The 22062-nt window shown below is 48.2% G+C and overlaps 1 protein-coding gene across 3 annotated transcripts in view; it reads right to left on the reverse strand.

The window, feature by feature from the left end:
- Nucleotides 1-22062, reverse strand: part of SPEN (spen family transcriptional repressor) — a 52133-nt gene that overhangs the window by 16322 nt on the left and 13749 nt on the right. For 2 of the 3 annotated variants that reach the window (XR_006104923.1, XM_042477928.1), the window contains exons 3-10: nt 20231-20710; nt 7181-7341; nt 6199-6399; nt 5312-5463; nt 4245-4370; nt 3671-3784; nt 2489-2602; nt 700-800 (exon numbers count right to left, since the gene is read on the reverse strand). Coding sequence is in view for 2 of the 3 variants with exons in the window: in XM_042477928.1 (XP_042333862.1) it covers nt 700-800; nt 2489-2602; nt 3671-3784; nt 4245-4370; nt 5312-5463; nt 6199-6399; nt 7181-7341; nt 20231-20710 (1449 nt within the window). In the remaining variant the exon portion in view is untranslated. The remainder of the gene's footprint in view (nt 1-699; nt 801-2488; nt 2603-3670; nt 3785-4244; nt 4371-5311; nt 5464-6198; nt 6400-7180; nt 7342-20230; nt 20711-22062) is intronic. The other variant, XM_042477929.1, reaches the window with a different exon arrangement.

Below are 22062 nucleotides of genomic sequence, written 5' to 3' on the forward strand. Positions count from 1 at the left end.
GGTAGGCTAATGCCATCAGGCCTCCCTAAAGGAACTGAGCCCTCCCACAAGGCATCTGACTCCATCCTGGCCTCTGAGGGGAAGAGAGGGTAGGCTAATGCCATCAGGCCTCCCTAAAGGAACTGAGCCCTCCCACAAGGCACCTGACTCCATCCTGGCCTCTGAGGGGAAGAGAGGGTGGGCCAATGCCTTCCCTAATCGGTCCTAATCAGAGTAAGAAGGGCCCTCCCTCCAGTCTATCTGCCATGGTCCAGGCATCAGAGGGAGAGCAGATCTGCTGGACTTTTCCTCTTCCCCTTCTCCACTGCCATTCCCTTCTCCTTTTGTGTCTTGTCTCTTTAGACTGTAAGCCTGAGGGCAGGGAAATGTCTAATTAACCATTTGTAAGCCGCTCTGATAGCCTTGGCTGAAGAGCGGGGTATAAGTAAATAAATATTGTTATATTATTATTACAAGAGCCCAAACACTGTGCCAATAGCTTACCCAAAATGACCCACCATTTATCTGATTACTTATGACTTGCCTTTCTGACTAAAAATCACTTCAAACAATACAAATTTTAAAAAACCCAAGCTAATTAAAAACGGCCCCTAAAGACCTGCATGGAAGCAAACCTCACAACCTCAAAGCATGCATCTGTGCATCCCTGTTCCATTCTGAAGTGCTTTTCAGCCAGAGCAACCTGGCAGAAGTACTTGCCTTCTTTCTGCCAGCATTTCATAGAAGTCTCTAATATCCTGACCCGTTTTCTCCATGGAGTGATAGAATGCCAACTGGCTCTCACGGTTTGCAAAATCGACCTAAAAAACAAGGGAAATTCAAAGTATGTTACTCACAGAGAGGCCAACCTGACAGAAAATCTTACTGCCTATGTTCAAAAGCAGGGGGACAAGCACTTGCGACACCACTGAACAAACCCGAATGCCTCTTGCTAGTGGGCCTCAAAGCACAAGAGGCAACCTGAGCAAGACCTCCATAGGCAAGGGCATGGAAGCATAAGCACTTCATGCCCTGTGGCACTTTGTATCACAGCAATCTCCCTGGTCTGGAGCTGGGCCCAAACCACCTGTCATGCCACTTCCCCAAGCAACCAGTGGATGCCATAAGGCAACTCATGCCCTAGGAATGTGGTCAGACTGCCTCTGGACAGAGGAGGCACCATTCAGCCATATGGTCTATAGCCAATGATAACCTTTAGATTGCCAAAAGGACAGTGCTTTTCATCAAAAGGATCACCAGCCACATTTGCATGTGTATGCATACCTCATTGTGCATTTGTGTGGCTGGTGGTACATTATATGTTTACTTGCATTTTGGAAACTCAGTCAATGGCAACTTTCCCAAATCTACAGTGGGCCCTTGGAATTTGCTGTGGTTTGATTCCAGGACTACCCATGGATACCAAAATCCGTGGGTGCGCAAATCCCTTTCAATACGTTGACGTTGTGAAATAGTGCCCCTTATGGCAAAATCAAGGTTTGCTTTCTGGAATGTATATATTTTTGGAATGTTTTCAAGCTGTGGCCCGACTGTAAATCCAATTCAGACCCCTAAATTGGATCTCAGGACAGAGATCATCCAATTCGCAAAGGTCTGCTCAGTTGTCAGAAAAGAAAGAGATAAATGGCCAGTGGCACAAAGGTTCAAAACAGGTGTCCCAGAAAGGTATTTACACTGATTTTTTAAAAATAGTAACTGACTTGCAAGAACCCCATAGCAGCAGGTTAGGGAGGCAGCCCACCATTGAGAGGTTCTCTCTGCAGAGGGGAGGGCTCTGGGCTGAACTCACTCCTTGCACCATTAATGCGAGGGATGCCTACTGGGTGTACCTGGATGCCTAACCTGGTCCTGGGGGGAAGGAGGCTTTCTTTGGAGGTGGCTAAACAAGCCAGGCAAGCTGGGGGGGGGGGGGACTTGTTGGAGGCCCACCTGGTGACAGGAAAATTACAGCCCCTAACACAGAAGCAACCTCCATGCAGGAGGAAGCAGATGGAGCAGGAACAGGAAACAGAGCACAAGCGTTGATTTAGCCACAAGCCAAACAGGCCAAGCCACCCAGGCGCATGGGCCTTTGAAGCAGGAGGACCCCCCTCCACCCTCTACACTCAGAAAAGGGAGCTACATAGAAAGCACCCCACACATTGGTATGATGGCAGAGGTTTTAGTGAAAGAGAAAGAGACAGAGAGAAGGAGGGAAGGAGGGGGAAAGCAAGAAGGGCAACCAAGGCATTTGGAAAGGAAAAAGTGAGCAAAGCAAATGAGAGAAAAGGAAGCCTTGCAAGGAACAGGTGAAGATGCTCCCACACCTTCCATTAAGCAGAGGGGATGGTGGAGGGTGGTGGTGGTGGTAATAATAATAATAATAATAGTAATAATAGTGTTCATTTAATCCTTGAAGACCAGGACAAAAGATGCTGTGCCATTAAAGAACTCCCCTGGCTGGCCTAATCTTGTTCTAATTGCTCTTGAAGAAGTTAATTTGGCAGACCTTAATCTTATTCCCACCGATCTTCCTCCCCTTGGTCTCTTTTACAGCTGCTTGCGCATATTCAATCTCATTGTAGAGAACGAGAGCCATGCCTTTTAAGCGGTCAAACACCACCTGCAAGAACAGAACAAACAAAATAAAACCAAATAAGACCCTCGTCCGCAGGAGGAAAACATCAGTCCCAGCAAGTGATAGCCAGGAGGGGAGATATTGTTCTGGGATCCAACTGGAGGAGTTCTCTGTTTTCTGCCCCAACAAAGAGCACTGCAACAGAGACAATGGAACATGCCAAAGGGTCTGCTCTGGGTTGGACTTGTGGAATTATATATTGCCATTATCTTGATGTTTATGCCTAATCTTAGCTAATGGATTTTAAAGAAGAAGCCCCTGAAAGAACAAACTGTGAAGAACTACGGTGAGGGCTCCCAGTGCGCTGCTTCAGAGGCAAGTCATGCGAGACCCCAGAGCCTCATCTTTAGTCAGATTCCCTCTCTACTAAGAACAGGAGCTTTACGTAAACTGTAAGAACCATTTTGGTTGTTTTAGACTGTTGTATTGTTCTGAGTTTTTATTTTGTTTCTTATCTAGCAGTTTTCCTTAGGCTTATTTATGTGCTCCATTCTTTTTGCCTTCTGTTACTGATTTTATTTGGTGCTATTTTACTTATATTTTATTGTGATTTGATCTCTCTGAACACACCTTGCAAGGAAAACTCCATGATAGGTTCGCCTTAGGGTAATCATAAGTCAGAAATGACTTGAAGGCACACAGAAACAACAACACTCTAAAGTAAAATGTACTTGTACACTGCCCAGAGACCTGGTCTAAAAAGATTATAAACAAAACACGCCAACTTCTATAATGAGCATGGCTGAACGGAAGAGCCCTGGAAAAGAACTGTGCCCTCTTCCGTCATCCAGGAGTGATTCTGCAAAAGGCAGCATGACTACCCCAAGTGCTCTCTGCATGCTGGGTTCGGCTCCTTTGGAACTGTTTACTTCCCAGACATTGAAGGTGGTGTAAGAGCGTCAAAGGCCCCTGAGGGACAGGTTCAGCCCAGAGACAGAGACAGAGACAGGACAGAGCTTAAAGGTGACGGCCAGAAAGAACTAGTATGCCAGAGAAGGCAGGCGGCGGCGGCGGGGGGGGGGGACTGTGTGCTGCAAAGAGCCCCCCACTTACCTTCACCACGGGGCCGTAGCGGCAGAAGTGTCGCGTTAGGTATTGATCTGTGACGTTGGTCGAAAGGCCATCCAACCACACGCAGTTGGTCGGCATGCTCTTCCCAAAGCCCAGCTGGACACAAAAGGGCAAAATCTCCCATCAGTTAAAGAGATCACCACCATCCAGCTCAGGTAAATGCGGGCAGGCCTAATTCTCAGCTAACAGCCTCCCAAGGGCAGGAGTGATCATACAGCATGGTGATCATACAGAGTGTTATGGAAGGGAAAGTTCTCCTACAGTGAGCCAGAGACAAAACTGTCCGTGGGGAGGGCAGTAGAGGACACTGCCCGCTCTACCCAGTCTCCAGTCTCAATGCCAAGACTGCTGGCTTTGCCAATAAAGGCCACCTAGAGAGCCTCAGGGCAACCCACAGGAACATTGTAGTCTACACTACTAGCAAACAGAAAGGCCCTGTAGGAGATGCAGGGTGTGTTACTCACATTTCCACAGTCCAAACCATGGGCTGTGGCACAGCTCTACATTTCTTGAAATCAAGCCCCCACACCAGCAATTCCATGAGAAACCTGCCTACCTTGAGCCGGTTGTTTCCCAGGTATTCCCCATCCATTTTCTTGATAGCTTTGCAGACGCTGGCAATATCGCAGTATTGGAGGAATGCATACTGAGGAACACCGTTCACTTTCTTAATGTCGATATCCTGTTGGGGAAGAGAAGCACAGCTGGCACTGAGACATAAAAGGCTCCTTCTCCTGGTTCAGGACAAAAACCTTTCCTTGCCCAGGAGCTGCCTTCCTCTAAGATCTCGCCTTTCCCAAACCTTCTCCCTGCCTTCTAAATCACAACAGTACAATATCCCAAATTGCTCAGGGCCTTGTTCTGCTTTTATAGTTTCTGAAATAGTGCCTGTGCCCATGTAACCTTTACGTGGCAAAGTCTCATATCTTACAGGTGACCTTCTCCAGCAAAATGCAACAACAGAATGCTGGCTGGGAATTTCTTTATGAACACCTGTGTTTGCAGGCATCTATCTATCTGTGTATCTGGAAATCCAATCCCAGAGGAAACGTAAACCCTTTGGCTCAAAACTGCCTGGGAATTTAAAGGGCTGAAGTGGCCAGAGAGAGCACATGCTGGGCAGCCTTCACTCTGGCAACCTGAAGCAGAGCAGGAGGACTCATCTGTCCCAGCAAGAAAGAGATGCCGATGCTTTCTCCACTTTCCAAAGGATGCATGTGCCCGGCTTTGTGAGCACCGTGCTAGAGGACTCAACCATGCACTCATGTCTAAAAACCCAAACATCTCCCTTCATTGTTTCTGGTAATTCTACTTATTATCACATTCTGGTTTGCTATTGTGCAGAACAGTCCTGAAAACTCACACAGAAACGGAAGCAACTTCTGCTGAACCAAACCTACAGTGTTCTTCCTCTTCAATTAAAAACAAAACCAAACAAATCCCAGAGGGGCTCAGAGAGTGCAGCTGATGGGCAAAGGGAAGGGAGAGCTCATCCTTTCCCAATTAAGATCCAGCGACACGTTAACAGACTCCAAACAACCTAAAGGAAGCACTTGAGTGTCAGCTGTGCTCTCTTGCCACACAAAAAGGAACACGCTCCGTCTGCCTGTGTGCGGTACATACCACTATCCCTCCAAAACGCTGAAAAATATTGCGAAGGTCATGATAGGTGGTGGTTTTTTCCAGATTACCAATGAAGAGAGTTCTTGTTGCTTTGGGGTGGAATTCATCTATCCTTTCATCCAAAGGCCGAAATTCATTCTCACTTTCTGTTTCTGAAGGCAGAAGATAAAAGGCGTTATTTGACATCCTGTGTGTCTTCTCCCTGACACTTGAAGCATCCTCCCTGCCAGGTGGGTTGGACTGGTCTGAGCTCCCCAGGCCAAGCGCTGTCTTTGGAAAATGGCTTTGGATCCAAGAGGGATGTCAGACAATAAAAGGCAGGGCGCTTTGCCAACCTCTGTGGAAATGGGAACCTTAAGGAATATATGCCATTCACATAATCAAGCCCAAAGAGGCAAATCTGAAGGAAAACTGATAGGAAAAGTTCAGAATGTGATTTGTGGTGTTTTCCCAGTTAGAAACGCTAACATAGAGATGTAATCAAGACAGAGGACACCATGACAACTAAAATGAGAAACAGGATGACAGCGTGTAAAGTCCTCTGTGTGCCAGCTGCCCACTGGCAATGAGCCTCCCAGCAGGAAGGCTGCCCACTGGGAGAACATGGTCCTCTGCAGCCTCATCCTGCCTCCTCTCCAATGTGTTGGGCTTGGCATGGGGAACACTAAGGGTCAACTGGGGCACCCCTTCCCCTGGAAACCCTCAGCAGAAGCAGTGGGAAAGGGAGAAAGAGAGTCTTGCTGGCAGTCCACCCACCCACCCACTCTCATTTCAACAGGATGATAGAGCCCAAACACAGGCCATGCACTAAATATATGCTGGGGCTGCTTCCAGCAACGACAAAGACAGACAAGTGAGCTTGGGGGAGTGATAGGGCTCATGCTCACCTGGCCCAATCCATGCTGTCACCTCGATCTGCATGCCAAAGAAGAGTTTCCCTTTGGAGGCTCCCAGTGCTTTCTCCTGGTCCTCCTGCTGCCGGAAGAAGACGAGCCCGTAGCGCTCTTCGGAGGCCCCGTGGATCTGCACAGAGGTCACCTTCCCATACTTCTTGAACTCATGGAACAATCCATCTTTAAGGCTGGTGTCTACATGTCAGGGAGGGAAGCAGAAGAGTCACCAGGCTTGCAGAAGATGGGCTGGTCATTGAGCAAGGCAGCGCCAACGGGCTAGCTTTTCTTTGCCTTTGTCCATGGTGTTTCTGAATTTCATGGTGTGGCATCAAGAAGCACCCACCCACACAAAGCCAGGGAGTCTGGTCCAGCTACTGTCTCTAGGCCAACCCCATCCCGCCAACTCCTCCTACCCTCTTGGGCCAACCCTAGCTAAGAGCAAGGGGTAGCCTCCACATTCACACAACACCCATTTGGGTCTGAATGACCTAACAGCATAGAAGTAGCTTAACTGTCCAGCTGCTCCTTCCCCTTCCCCTAGGATGAGTAAAAGCAGAATAAACTAGGTGAACATTGCCTCATCTTTTCTCAGAGCAAGTTTGATATTATGGTGCACAACGTCCCTCTTAAGACCATCGTCTATCTTAAGCTAATGTCAAGAGAATCCCAGGTGCCTGGTCTCCCTTAAGAGTCAGAAATTTCTTCAGTGGAGACTGAACTGAAAGAGCCTATGAGAAACCTGAGATGGGAATAAGCCTGACCAACCAGTTTGCTCAAGGCTCCTTTCTTGGAGAAATCAAGGTGCTCCATCTGCTTGTCTTCGACATTTAGGTTGGCAGCAAATCCTAGCAATCTAGTTCCAGAAGAGCTGGCGGATTAAACTGGACCTCCATTTCCTAATGTAATGTTCTGGACAAAGACTGCTGTGTTTTAACCTGAAGTACCGGGTACGCAATCAGCTCTTTTGGGGCCCTACCTGTGGAGCGCACTGGAAGATTTTGAACCTTAATGCCAAAGCTTTTGCGGGGTTCATCCTTCTCCAGAGATGGAAGCAACTGGGAGGTGGGCGCAGGGACAGCCGTGGATTGCACCGATCGCGCTGGAGACTCGTCGCTGGAACTGCTGCTGGAGTCACTGCTGTAGAGACCAAAGGCAGAGAGAGAAAAGGGCATCATGCAGAGGCTTTGAAACAACAACCACCAGGCAGACAAGCGTGACTTCTTCTAACCATGGAAAAATTGTCCTCATACAGTCTGCAGTGTTGGGAAATTATTAGGGCAGTAAGATTCTTTTCAGCTCTGTGCAAGGTTGGCATTACAAAAAAACTAAAATACCCTACATTAAAGTGCATTCTCCTGTGGTGTCTGAGGAACATTGAGGAGTCTGATAATGGGGTTTGCTCAGAAGTGGGAAGACAACATTTACATTGCCCTAGTACAGATGAAAAATGCCACCTTGCTTCATCTGGAGTTCTCAATCCGATAGTCTGCTAAATTTGGGTTGGATCCCTTTTTCTTGGCTTCTGCATAACAAAAGGCAGTATCAACACACTAGTTTAAACTATACATGGTATTAATCTGGTAAAGTTGAAGAGCCCTCCCCCCGACCTCCATCTTGAGGGGAGAGAAGCAGAGTTTGTTTGTTTGTTTGTTTTTGTTACTTGCTTTGTTGTTATATATACATATGTATGCTGTAAACCGCTTTGATCGTAGGAAAAGCGGTATACAAATAAATCATATTATTATTATTAAAGCACTTCCTCGTGAATTCCCAAGACCAAGCAATGTAAGCGATGGGCCCAGTTTGCAAAGTGTAATGCAGGGATTTAGGGGCTCAGGAGTGATACAGGAGGCCAGAAAATGACAAGAGGGCAAACACAGGTCTGCTAGAAGCTGGCAAATCTTTTCTGCATTCTCAGCAGCAAGAAAGCTGTGGCAGCATCACCAGGAATTCCTCTTCGCATTGACTGCCCTGTTGCAATCATGACTAAGGGCTGGAGCAGAGGTGTCCGCACAGAATCGTCTTCCCATGCTGCCAGAACAGAAGCCTTCATCCCAACCTTTATGGAAAATGGGTGGAGGGTTTTCAGGATGGAGGGGGTCGCAACATACAAACAAAGCTTGGAGAAATTATACTGTATACTGTTTGTGGCAGAATAGCTGCAACAAGAACTCACTTTAACCACCAGTCAGATTTGACTTTGTGGGAGACTGAAGAGTTAAAGAGTACATAGCTGAAGATGTAATAAAGGCGGATATATATCAGTTCCCTGCACCTCTGATGAACCTTTCAAATCTGCAAGATATTAACCTTAAAAATAGATACGTATATGAGATCTAAAAATGCCAAAGTGCAGGTTGACAATCAGGGACGGCTGGATAGAAGCAAGTGAAATGCCAGGAATACAACCAGGATGGGAATGATCTCAAGCCCAAACTGGCTATTTCTAGGCAATGCTTAAGACATAGAAAGAAACAAAGAGAGGCAGGACTTCATGTACCTACAGTGGCCAAGATCCAGAGGCAGACGGGGAAGAGCAAATCTTCAGTACGACACTGGAGTTTGGCAAGCATCAGCTATCAAGAACATTAAACCTGAACAAGATCATCCCATGCAGGGGAGGGAGATCTAATCACAGAAGGGGGTTTCCCCTCTGGTTTGCAGCTCAGAAGGAACAGGAAAGAGCATGAGGCAGAACCAGAGTTCTGTATCTTCTCATCAGTATTGTACTCTCTGCAAAGAGACTGTCAAAGAAAAGGAACTTGGGAACCTCTGACTCTCCATATATTAAAATGGGAAGAAAAGCCACTCCAGAGAAGCCTGCCTAGCTAGTCCTTCTCAGAGAAAGACCCTTGATTTTCTCCTGTTTCAAGATGGGAACAATCCATGCCAACTAATCGGTGACTGACCAGGGGCCTCTCCCTCCAAAAGGGCCCAGGTCAGCCAAGCCCTGCCTTCTCTGCTCATCTCACTCCTTTTTTAAAACCCTTCCTTCCATAAATATTGTACCGTTCCAGAAACCAGTAAGTCAGCAGAGTTTACAAGCTTCATGAAGCAGTGCTGGTGCATGAAGCAATGGCGTGCCACAGCTCACTATTTTCATCCAGTAACTCAGGGGAAGAAATGGAAAGACACCCAACAGCCCAATGTCATTGGGCCGATTATTCTCCTCAGTGGCTGGGTTGCTTGGAACCAGAGTCTCCCATCACCCCCACCCTTCTCCCTCTCTCCTTCCTGCAAATGAAATTGGCTTTCCAAACAGACATGGCATCTGTTGCCTTTATTAGCCCAAAGAAACACTGCAGCTAGATCTAAAAAACCCACAAACCCAACTGCTGGGAACCTTGGAAGGTAAGAGAAAACTTCTCCACTTAGTCATACAGAGAAAACCTGTTATGCATTTCAACCCTGAATTTTTGAAGCCACCCCCTTTACCGATTCAAGGTTCTGGGTCATCTTGAGACCACCAAGCGAGGGGCCCACTGTCCCTGGGCAAGGAGAGAGAAAGGCAGATTACTGTATCTCCAGGACTATCGTCCACTCTGCCATATTGCCTGGACTGAGATTTCAGTACTATCATCCTCATGAAGAAAAGAAAAACAATGGCCACAGGGGATCTACATATAAATTCAACCTAGAAAATGAGGAAGCCGAAACAGGGAGGATCTCCTGTGTGGCTCTTAGAGGAAGCTCCTCAGGGGCAAAGACGGGTGGCACCTCTCAGGCCCTTGGCCTTTGCGATTCTGGGTAGAAGGGGGGTCCTCTCCTGCAGCTCAGGCCTGGCTCTGTGAGCCTGATCCCGACTGGAGGGGGATCCTGCGCACAGAGTCAGCCCAGCGCCAGGGAGGCAGAGTCCAAAAACAACCACCACCACCACCATCACCTCCTCCTCCTCCTCCTCCACACCAGCCGACTAGGAGATCAATGAAAGGAGAGGAGGGTTTTCAAGCCCCGGGGGGAGGACGAGGAGGTGGCCATACGAGAAATGTCACTGCACAGCAGTAGGTAGCTCTTTAAGCAGTGCGCCATGGGAGGAACAACAGGAAAACTTGCTTCTTTCCCTGGGACTTAAATTGTCCAATTATGTGCCAGCCAGCTTTTCCAGTATGACAGAAAGCAGATCATTATCTTCGTTTTACACAAGTAGGCACCAGGAAGAAAAACATGGCGAATTCAGAGGGCAGAGGGCAGCTAGGGGCATCACTGCCTGTTGCCCTGGAAAGCCTCGCCCAAGACAGGTTGGTATTCGAGGGCATCCGGCTCCTGAAGGAGGAAGAGAACATCGCCAGAGACAAGCCTTCCGTCTTGCATATGGGAACGGGAAATCTACATCACACAAGCACAACTGTCAGCCTTGGGCAAAGTCCACCCTTTGCCCACACATCACACAAAAGACCCTGCAAATAGCTTTTTAGGCTGCCCCTCATTATGTGCCACGGAAAACTGATTTAAGTGCTCACACAGGCCAAGACCCACAAAAGGAAACCGCAGCCTGGGCTTATTTGCAAGGTTAACATTCTTCATCTCTCTCTCTCTCCCCAACCCAAGAGTATCTGAGGTAAGGAAGGGCTGCAAAAGGGTCAACGTAGCTCAGCCGCTTGACCAAACACACCACTCAGCTCAGCAATGTTTGCGAACCCTGAAGTGTTACCTTCCGAGGGGGCAGGGTGGTTGAACAGTAACTAAAGGAACAGGTGACTTGAAGGCAGACCGAGTGCCTCTGACTGCAATGGCTCAGCCGACACGCCAAGAACGCAGTACCCACAGCAACCTGGAGGAAAGCTCTATCTGCGTTGCAAAACAAAGCCAGCACACTCTCTAGGAACCCAGTGGAACTGAGACTACTTCCTGGCCCAGATCAGGACCAGCCTTGGGAATCCTCTGTGTGAGCTGCTATCTATCACCCAGCTTCTGCAGCTGTGAAACGGAAATGCCAAGACCTACCTTGGAGGATTCAGGCAGGGCTAGCTCCCAAGAGCCTTGGGAAGAAGGCAAATGCCGCTCTCAGGAGCGAGGTGGGCGGCACACATGAGAGCAGCCGGACGGTCCAGCAGAGCCTTTGCCAACTCACTTTGTCCTAACAACTCTGACCTACATAAGGCCAGGAATCAGCTGATGATGGCTCCTGTGTGTCATGCCCTACTAGTTCATGGAAGCATGTGACTGCGCTGGTGTCAATAAACAAGCGCTGGATTTTCTCCCTTGCTAAAAATAAGCATTTAAGAAACTAGCCGGCCCTCTCCCAGAGTCCAGAAACTCTGAAGGAAGCCAAGGCCTCCCTCCCAGGTCTCTTGACTTCCAGCCTGGTTAGCAGGGAACTTTTCAGTCTCCTTCCACATTTGGGTCTTGCACCTGATAAGGAGCATTTGCAACCGAGAAAGCCTGACCCTCTAACTGGGAATAGCAGAGGAGGGCATTTCAGAGTCCAACCTGGCCCTGGAGGATTAGTCCATATCCAAGCCCAGGTTTCATCTGAAATAGTGAAATGTAGGTCTGTTTCACAAGGGAGTTTGGCTGGACGCCTTTTATTACCTTCTTTAACTAATACATTAGAGATTTTGGAAATCCTACCCCTTATTGCAGGTTGAGGAATGAATAGGTGAGGGCAGAGGGGGTGTATTGGTTCATTACGACCCATGAAATGTTTCAGCTAAAGTATTCTTCCCTCAACATCATGTTGCGATTCAAGAATCGCGTCCCTCTCCCATATTCATCCAGTGAACTGAATCATCACTTCTAATTCACTGTACGCCTTGTTTAATCCAACAAGCAACCTCCCCTCCTCCACCTACCTTCAAATCAGAGACAGAGGGACCATCCATTAGAGCTTGGAGAATACCAGACACAGACCAGGATTTCCCATTGTATGCTTTTTGAAACAACATCTTAGTAACAAAGCATCTGCATAAAGGTTCAACCAGAGGAAAGGATCTGGCGCACGTGGCTAGCAGCTCTAAAGCCAACTTGGGTCCTCCGGGTGTATTGGACTTCAACTCCCAGAAGCCCCAGTCACTGTGGTCAAAAGCCAAGCATCCTGGGAACTGAAGTCTAAAGCACCTGTCCTGGAGGATCAAAGTTTGGGAACCACTGCTCTAAAGCAAGGGCAATAAACAGGAGGCGAAAGAGGGCATCCCTGCCTGGTGCCCTTTTCCAATTGAACTGCCTTGGAGTCCATGCAGCTGACACACAGAGAGGCCTTTGAATTGGTGAAGAAACAAAAGGAGTGCCAAAATCCATTTTTCCTAAATAAGCCAAAGCGACTGGGCCAGTGTATCTTCTCAAACCCTTGCAAAGTGTCTGATGGTGGCCCTCTTGCCCAGCCTAATAGAACTGTGAGCAGTATTACGCACTCGGTGCATTGGTGCAGGTGTGCATATTGTTTAACCAAGGAACTGGTAGTACGTTGAGCTAAACTTGACACGAGAATATTAAACCCCGATTTAAAAATGCTATTAGGAGATGAGCTGGTACCAAACTAGGTCACCAAGTGGTTTGGGTACAGCCGCAATCCTGCCCTCTTTCCAACTCTCTGGGACTTTGGCCCCTTGCAAAATATTGCAAAACAGTTTGAATAATTTGGGCATTAATATTGCGAAGCATGTTTGGTAAAACGCTGCAGCGGAGCCATCTGGGCCTGGCCTTTTGCCTGGTTTTCAAGGAGCTGTAACGTTTTCCTGTGAGAAGGGTTGGGGAAATCATATTGATCGGCTGGATTTTTAAGGCATTAAGAAATTCATTCAAGGATAAATCTGTGCAATGCTCTGAACTGTATAATTCTTTATAGAAGGTTCAACATCCTTGGTGTATTTCATTTGGGGAATGTCAAAACCTTTCCCATGTTAGATTTAATTAATAGGATTATATTTTTGTGGGAGCCTTTTTTAAATCGCTCTTCAAAGAGAGCGGGAGGCTTTGTCTCCCCATTTGATAAAATCAGAGCAGTCTTCATTTCTTTTAAATCCAAACCAGCCAAAGTATCCTTTCTTCCCCCCCCCCTTTTTTTTTTTTTTTAGCTCTTCCAAAATCAGCTTATTGTTACAGACACAACATGATTTTGTGTTGGTTTGCTTATTTGGGAAATTAACTTTTGTCCTAGGCTTCCCTCGTATGCATAACTGCCTTCATAGTAAGCAATACTGGGGCTAGAGACATGCCAGGGGTTTCCTTCTCTGGAAAAAAGAGGTCTAGTGCGATTTGGACATTCTTGAAAAAAGGGTGTCTAGGAAGCAATGAGGGTCAAAACCCCAGTTTGGGGGGCTTTTTATGGGGCTTAGCTAATTCCCATAAGAAACTCAGAAAGGAGACATCAGAAGTTGTAGCAATGTTCAAAAGGTGTTCAGAAGGTTTACCTGGTTGTTTCATTTCAGGGGAGCATATTGTGTGTGCCTTCAAGTGGCCTGTCCACATAAGGCAGCCCCATTCATTTCTCACAGGGTTTCCTTAGGCAAGGAATCCCTGCCTAAGTTCCTTCTTCTTGGCCTCCCAGCCAAGAACTAACAAGGCCTGGCCTGTTTCGTTTCCAACCCAGATGGCACCTCGTGCCTTTAGGGGCCATATTCGTTCTGACTAAAAGGTTTGCTTGGGCAAGTCAAATTGCTCTACTTTTTTGTGGTGTAAAAACTTATCCCTATTCTTTGTACAGTATATTGATTCTCTCTTGAGCATCAAACATTTGGTTAACAAAGTCTTGAGAGGAGTCCATCTACTTTATGAACTGCAGAGAAGGGAACCCAGAGGTTCACGATTTCAATGTAAGGCAGCAACAACACAGATCAGTATTTTTTTGGGGGGGGGGTTGTCCCATCTTGCTTGTTTGTAGAGACATTTATGAATCGTCTCCCAACTCTAGAAATGGCCAAGGGCAAGGCATCAGTGAGGCAAAAGTGACAAGACACAGCCAGATGCACCAAGGCAATAAAAGCAGAAACCTTCACTTGAGACCAAAACAGAGACATGAAAGCAAAGCTCCGGACATTTTGGACTGCATTTCCCATCGGACTCAGCCAAGCCAGCCAATGGTGTGGGAGAGGCACTCCAAGACATCTGGAGGTGTCTAGATTGGGGCAGAAGGCTTCCCTGCTCTCTTTGCCTGGTTGCAGCGTGACAAAGGAAAAGGCAAATAAGTCCCCACTGCCTTTAGGGGGCTGCAGCCAGGGCTCCATGCCCACCTCCCTCCCAGCTTCCCATCTCACTGGTCCTCTGGTGAGGATCCCTGGCTCCAGGGAGAGATCCCAGGCAACTGGGGGCTTTCAAGAACCACCACCATGAATTAGAAGCCCAAGTTAGCCATTTCAAGGCAAGTACGAGAGGAATGGCCCAATGCAGCCTGACACTAGTCCAGCCGCTGCAGGTTGTTCTGGCTTTCCTGAGGCAGCAGACATGTAGCACTTCGTAGGGTTATAAAGGCAAGAGGAGAAAAGAGACAGAAGTCATTGGCCAGATCTGCACACACTGGCTGGACTTGGGCAAAGGGGTCTAGGCTTTGAGTCCTTTTCTACTTATCCCAACACCAACTCACCCCTGGCACCTCCCTCGGCTGGCAGGACGTTCCAAGTGGGTGAATAAACCTTTCTGGGAAGAACCAGTGTCCCTGGCATTTGCAAAGCCTGATACACGCCCGGAGCCTTCCTCCCGCTCATTCGGTGCCAGTGGAAGTGCAAGTATTCTTGCGGCAACTGCAGACTTAATTTTATTCCTGTCAGCTGAAGTGAGATGAATCATGAAATGCATAATGAATGCATAAAAGGTAGAAGAAATGGTGCCAGAGATAAAAACACAGCTCACTTGTTGGCCAGTCTATTCTTCCATGGCCCACAGCTTTCCCAACTGCTCTAGAAGGCAGGGCACAAGGCTAGAAGGCCTGGCGTGCCTCGCACTCACATCCCAGTCCAAGGTCTTCCTGCAGGCTCCCCATCTTCTCTGCTCCAAAAGCTGGCAGACCCATCAGAGGTCCCACCATCTTAGTAGGAAGGCACTGGTCCCGCAGCCGCCCAGGAAGGCCTGGAAAAGACCCTTCTCTGCCTGAGACCAAACCTGACCATATGAGATACCAAGATGGTGGGACCTTGGATGGGTCTGTCAGCTTCTGGAGCAGAGACGATGGGAAACCCTTTCCATCCTTGCTAGGAGAATGCAAAAGACAGCAGGCCAAGGAGATGTTTTACTCTGCAACAGCACAGTTAGGACCAAGACTGGGCCTGGCCTTTGAAAGGAAATCCAGCCAATGTCTCCCTATGAACACACAAACACACAAGAGAGAGAGAGATTAGGCTAGACTAGGGCTCTTCCCTTTTCCTGGCTCCACTTTTTCCACAGCCAGCTCCAGTCTTCCAAGAGCCAGCCTCACAGCCTAGACCAACCTGTGGCCCGCGGGCCGAATGAGGCCCGGTGAGGCCTTGGGACCAGCCCCCGCCCGGTCCTGCCGCCGATTGCCGCCGGGGCCTTTGCCTCTTGCGCGCAGGGGCAATGGGGGCAATTGTCTATAGACGCCTCAGAAACATGCATTTATATTAACATTTTTAAAAATCAGCCATTTTTTTTGCATGTCCTCCACTTTTTTTAAAAAAAGTGTCCACCATTTGAAAATGTTTGTCCTACATTGTCCTGGTTTATTTATTTATTTTTTGGCTTGCCCCCCAGTTGTCTGTGGGACAGCACCCGTACCCGGCTCAAAAAGGTTGCCTACCCCTGTCCTAGACCATCAGAGGCAGCACAGCTTTAGCTTTCTTTATGGATGAATGGTCTTTCTCTAGCATCAAATCAACCAAACTCTTGGGCTGCTTCTCAAAACTCAACCAAGATCAGCAAAGTACAGCCAGGAAACACCCACAGATCAGCTAAAACCAACCCAGAAATCAAAGCCAACGAGGAGCAGAATCAAGTTGAGATAGAAACAAGACTAAAAACCAGGGATGGAAAGAATTGCACACAGGGCCATAATGTCTCAGAATCGAGCAAAAGATGATGTAAAAGAGACTAAATAGAAACCGTTTGCACAAAGAATGGTGTAGAAATTATCTCAACTGGCACTAGATAGTTGGCATGTGTTTAATTATTTGGCAATCATTTTAATTTGGAACCTGCCTTGACTCCCAAACTTGGGACACAGACAGAGTAGAAATAAACACAGTAACAACCTCAGCAGCAGCAGCAGCAACAACAACAACAGAGATCCTCAATTTTTTAACCTATAAGGAAGGAAATGTATTGTAAAGGCTACATCTCCGCTCAGCACCCGTTCTGTCTTTTGTCCTTTGGCTTTTTGTCTGCCACTGTATTCCAACGAAAGTGAGAAACCATTCAACAAAAACCGTAAATCCCAAGGGCTGAGTTTGGAAGGCCTGGGGAAGGGAGGAGGTTCTTCACCTGGTGCCAAAAGGAGGAAGGGATGCCAAGCGGCCCTTGAACCGCAGGATCAGGCTTTCCTGACTGCCTGCTTTCAGCCCAGTCCTTGCCCTTCCTTTCCATTCCCAGCCACTGGGCTCATGGCAAGAACAAGGGCTGCAGCTGGCCTCTCGCTGTGTGAAGAGAGGCCCAGCCCCAATGGGAAGCAGCTCTGGGCTGTTTCAGCCTCAAGCAAAGCTATGCCATGACCGGGAGAAGGCCCAGCAGCCAAATGTAAAGGAGAAAAGAGAACGCAAAAGATGGCAACAAAGCAAGAGGAGGAGGCCTGGCCATCTGAAAGGAGAATGCCAATTTCACCCAGCCCCCCAACCCTGCAAAGGATGTCCCTGTGAGCACACAGACAGAGAAAGTGATTGCGCAAAAAGGAGGAAGGAAGGAAGGAAGGAAGGAAGGGGGAGCGTGGAAGGGAGAGGAAATGTGGCAACACTTTTAAGACTAACTGGTTTCTATTCAGTCATTTCAGTTACCTTTCCTACTTCTAGCTGGGGCTGGGAAGGAGAGGCTGCTTTCATTGGTGAAGCCAAACATTTCAGGAAGCAATGAAAATGAGGCATATAAAAAGTTACACGCTTGGAAGGCCTCCTGCCCCCCCCCAAGGGCCTGGGGCACGCATGCCTGTCCAGGCTGGCCTGGCACATGGATGGGCACCTGCCCCGCCGTCCCTTCCCAGGGCCAGGGCCCCCGGCAAGTCACTACTTGTCACGCAGCCAGTGGCTCCGCTGCCTTCTCAGCCCTTCCCCCCCCCCCCCAGCCTTCTGCTTTGCAAGGAAAAAACCAAGCATGAAGGCAGGCAGGGAGGACGCACAGATCACAGCAGCGCCCGCCTGCCTCCTTTCGGGAGGTGGCACACGGCCAAATCCGACTGGATGATTCCAGTTCAGACTGGATCTGGAGACACAAACAAGAAGCTCCTTGCCCTGCCCCACCATTTGGATGCAAGAGCAGCTCCCACACAAGGCAGCAGGAATCTCCCTTCTCGGCTCACCTGGCTCGGCCGGATTTTTACTGCCAGCCATGGCATCTCAAAGCAGAAGGCAAAGATGAGGTCTGCTCCGGGCGTTTGGAGGTTTTCTTATTAAGGTGCATTACTGTAATTTCAGTGCTTTGGAATCTGCCCTGGAAACATCTTGGAAAATAACCCACTGATCTTTAATGTGCAAATGCACTTGGACTTGCCATTCAGAGAGGTGTATGCATGGGCAGACAGAGAGAGGATTTCCCCCGCCAAGACCTTTGTGGTTACCATGAAGTCCCCCCATGGGGGCTCCTGTCCCCCTGCAAGAGCTGCTCCAGAGCAAGCAAACAAGCCAGCCAGTGGGGAATTCCTTCCCACAGCCTCCCACACATCCTCCGCCCTTTTCTCACACATGCCACTGAGGAGAAAGGCAAGCCGCACTCCTCCTTGCTGAGCCAAGGGGGCCAAGTGCCAGGCAAGAACCCCCCTGGAAGAAGGGACAGGCCAACTCAGTGGGCCTCTCCAGAACAAAAAGGCCAGCAGCATTCAGGACACATATTCAGGGACAGCCACACTGCCCAGATAGCAAAGTCTGCTCACATCCAAAATCCACCAAACAGGGATACTCTTATTTGACCTCCCCAAATGCACAAAACACATGATGCAAGCTTTCAAAGCTCCACCGGCTTCTTCATCAGACAAATGTGTTTTAAAAGGAAAAAGAAAATGACGATATTAGTCGTCCCAGGCCTGTGTTTTGCCAACTGTTTTGGAGTGCTGAGCTGGTGTGGAGGGCTAGCTATGCAGGTGGGTCCCTCGGGAACAAAGCACTCCAAAGCCCAGGAGATAACACTGGAATTCCATGAGCAAGACAAAAAGGTACATTCAGGACAGGGCAGCTTTTCAAATACTCCTCTACCAAAAAAACAGAGAGGAAAGAAGAAAGAAAAGGGAGGGAAATGGGGGGCGGGAAGGGATCCATAGGCAAGGCACAGTTATTATCACTAAAACAAGGAAGATATCATTCCCCAACCATGTTTACAATCAGGCTCCCAACCTAGGAAAATTCTCTTTCTCCCCAGGGAAACACATTAAAAAGTGAATAAAGCTTTCTTCCTCTGAAGAACGGGAAGCATGGGGCTGGGAGGAATCTGTATTCAATTAAAGGAGAAAGAAACTGGATCCATTCCTCAGGGAAACATTCAAGAAGCTGCTTTGGCGGATGGCTTCAGATCAGATGAAGACTCATGCACATACCCATGCTCCCTTGCTCCATTCATGGGAACACCAGGCCATCCATTGCCTTCTTTGCCAATGCAGCAAAAGCCCCGCAGAAGCAGCGACTGGCCTCTAATGCCACCTTCCCAATGTTCCCTCAAAGAGGAAGCTCCAAACCCACTCACAGCCATCTAAGTGCTGTATTTTGAGCCTCTGATTCATCCCTTGCTGGCAAATCCTAGAGCAGGAAATGGCGGAAGGGGGAATACTATGTAATGCCACTCAGTTTGCCAGGATCTGTTCCCCTCCAGGAGAATTTGGGGGGGGGGGGGCGGTAACAAACAAGGCACCGTAACCAAGCCTCCAAAGTCTTCCAGCCTAAATCCTACTGTCTTGTTCTAATAAATTCTCAACTGTTTTATGTTTTCTCCTTTATACTGTGAGACAGGCCCCATCTCCTGTATGACCAGGGTGAATTGCAACACCAAAGTTCATCCAGTTTAGCTGCTGGGTCCCCACCCATTAATCACTGCAACTTAACCCATCACTATTCACTGAAGAGGAGTTCGCTGGACGGATTTCCCTGAATCCCCAAAACACTGCCCTAGCTTAAGAAAGACCAGGAAGAAAACCATGGCTCCTGGAAAGTAACAGAGCTGAAAAGACGGACACCACCACAAGTCCTGGTCACCTTCAAAGGGTCCTCGTGTGTGGCGCCCGCGCCGCCACACACGAGCCCCATTGTTTCCAATGGGGCTCGAGCATAGGCGGAATTTGCCTTAAGCGGAGGGATCCGGAACGGATCCCCCGCGTAAGGCGAGGACGCACTGTATTATCATTTCTATTCCTCAACCCCTTACATGCATTTCTAGTACTCCTCCCCAAACACTAAAATGCCAAGAAGATACACTATGCCTTATAGAATAGCACTGTAAACAGGTACAAGGTCTAAGTCTGTCTGGTCCGGAGGTCTCTTGTATCACCCAGGCCCACGCTGGATTCTCAACACTTACGAAGGTGCCACTCTCCACTCGAAGCGGCCCACCTTCCACAAAATCTTACCACAAAGGGGCACGGAGAGAAGAGAGCGCCTGTGACCTCCTGTATTAAAGAAAACTCAAGGCTCAGGAGATCCCACAATCCATTTCAGCAAGTCTAGAAAGGGAGATGGAAAAGGCCCTTGACTGAAAAACACAAGGCTGCTGCCAGTCTGTACAGAGCACCAAGCTACAGGGGCAAATCAAGTGCCTTGTGAGAAAGGCTGCTTCCAATGCATTTCTTTCAAATGTCAACACAGATAGGGCTTTAAATGCCAGCAGTAATTTTCATCATCCAAGACCTCAGAAGAGAGAACAGGACGATCTCAAAAGTGTGACGTGGCTTGTCTTTGGTAGCCAAGACCTCAGGGCCCAAGCAAGTACGTGGCACTAATAGCCCTGTGCGACTCACCTGTCGCTGCTGGTACTGCTGCTGCTGCTGATGGAATCACTGCTTGAAGACCTGCTCCTTGAGCCACTGCCACTGGGCGACCTGGTCGGCCGCGACGCCTGGCTAGCCAGCCTCTGAGGGGACTGGGTCCGAGACTGGGAAGAGTGTGGCGACCGACTCCGGCTGTGCTGGTAACTCCGCTCCGGCCTCCTCCCTCGTACCTCCCGTGTGAGATCGTCCCTGTAGATATCCCTATGTACCACGCTGGGCAAGGTAAACTGCTCCCGAGCCCGAGGTTCGTATCGGGGGTCATGAGTGTCAAAACGGCTCGGGCTGCGGCTCCGAGAACTGTAGTAAAGTCCATGTTGTAAAGTCCGCTCCCGAGGATCTCTATAGTAATCCTGATCATAATGTCTTGTCCGATCAAAGCCTCCTCCTGTCCCCCGTTCATGGTGTCCATAGGCACTATGTTCATAAGCACGCTCCCTGTTATCTGAAGCCCTGCATTGAGGAGGGGGAAAACAGTAGCGTCAGTCAGAGAAAGGGGAAGCAAGTTCCTGACATCATGCAAACATTGAATGTGGCACTGGGCAGCTTGGCAAGTCATAAAAAAGAACGGTACATGGGGACGATCTATTAAGCAGAACGAACAAGCTCAATCCCCCTCCCGCAGCTTCTTGGTTGCGTCAAGACACAACACGCGTTGGCACTGATTCCATTTCAGTGATTACACTGGGCTTTCATGACCAGAGCTCCACACAAAAAAGAATGATTTCCCACAATCAAAAATGTAGCTGCGTAAAATATTCTAGGAGCACAATGTAGGTATGCCTTAAGATTCTTCAAGAATGTCAGTGCTATTAACATTTTTTAATTGCATTAACTCTGCCAAAGATTTATCGTAACACACCTGTCATTAGTCATGAAAGCCCCTGTGACAAGCAAAAGCCCACCAAAGCAAGTGACTGATTTCAGAAACACACATGTGATGCATTTTTTGCTGCTAAACTGCTAGGATATAGTAGTACCTGAACATCTAAAGCCCTCGCTACATTGAACTTGAGCCTTGCTAATATCAGGGGATGGGAAATTGTTAAGGGCCATAGATAATACATAGACAGAAGCATGTCCTTCAAAAGGCATTAAGCCCCAGAGGCAAGATAAATACATTTGCTATCAATTCACTCGAGACATATATATATATATATATATATATATATATATATATATATATTTTTTTTTTTCTAAGCAGCTTTGAGGTATTAATATTTTAAGAAATAAAGCTCCCTGGAGAAGCTTCTGTGCTTCATATAGACTGAAGCAGCACCTTGCTCTAAGCTCTCCTGTCAGAGGAAACGTGGTTTTGGTGGCTAAGACAGTTCCACAGCTCAGAACCCTGAAGAGCTCTTGCGTGTGACGATGTCTCAAAACAGACAAACCCCAGAGGTTTCCAACCATTTCATATTCTAATTCATAAATGGATGGCCTTCCTTTGCCGGCTTGGCTAGCAAGGAGATGGAAGAATCTGATGTGTGCAGTTATAGTAATATCGCCAGTGCCTGTGTCAGTTACAAAAGCGTAATAAACCATTTTAGGATGAAAAGCATTTAAAACCACCCCCCTTTGACTTCCAACCATCTTCCCTGAAAACCAACAAGCAGCTTCTTCAGGTTCTGTGGGTGGCTGCATATATATATACACACACACACAGTTTCTCCTCTCTCTCTCAGCACTTGCAGAATTGCCTTGTATCCCCAGCCTGGCCTTAGGAGTGGATTAGAGTCTTGATTATAAACTCCTCTGTCCTGTGTCTAAGGCATCTTAGGCATGAGGCCAGTAACCCCTGCAATGGT

The sequence above is a fragment of the Sceloporus undulatus genome, chromosome 7, assembly GCF_019175285.1.
Source record: "Sceloporus undulatus isolate JIND9_A2432 ecotype Alabama chromosome 7, SceUnd_v1.1, whole genome shotgun sequence".
Classification (NCBI taxonomy): Eukaryota; Metazoa; Chordata; class Lepidosauria; order Squamata; family Phrynosomatidae; genus Sceloporus; species Sceloporus undulatus.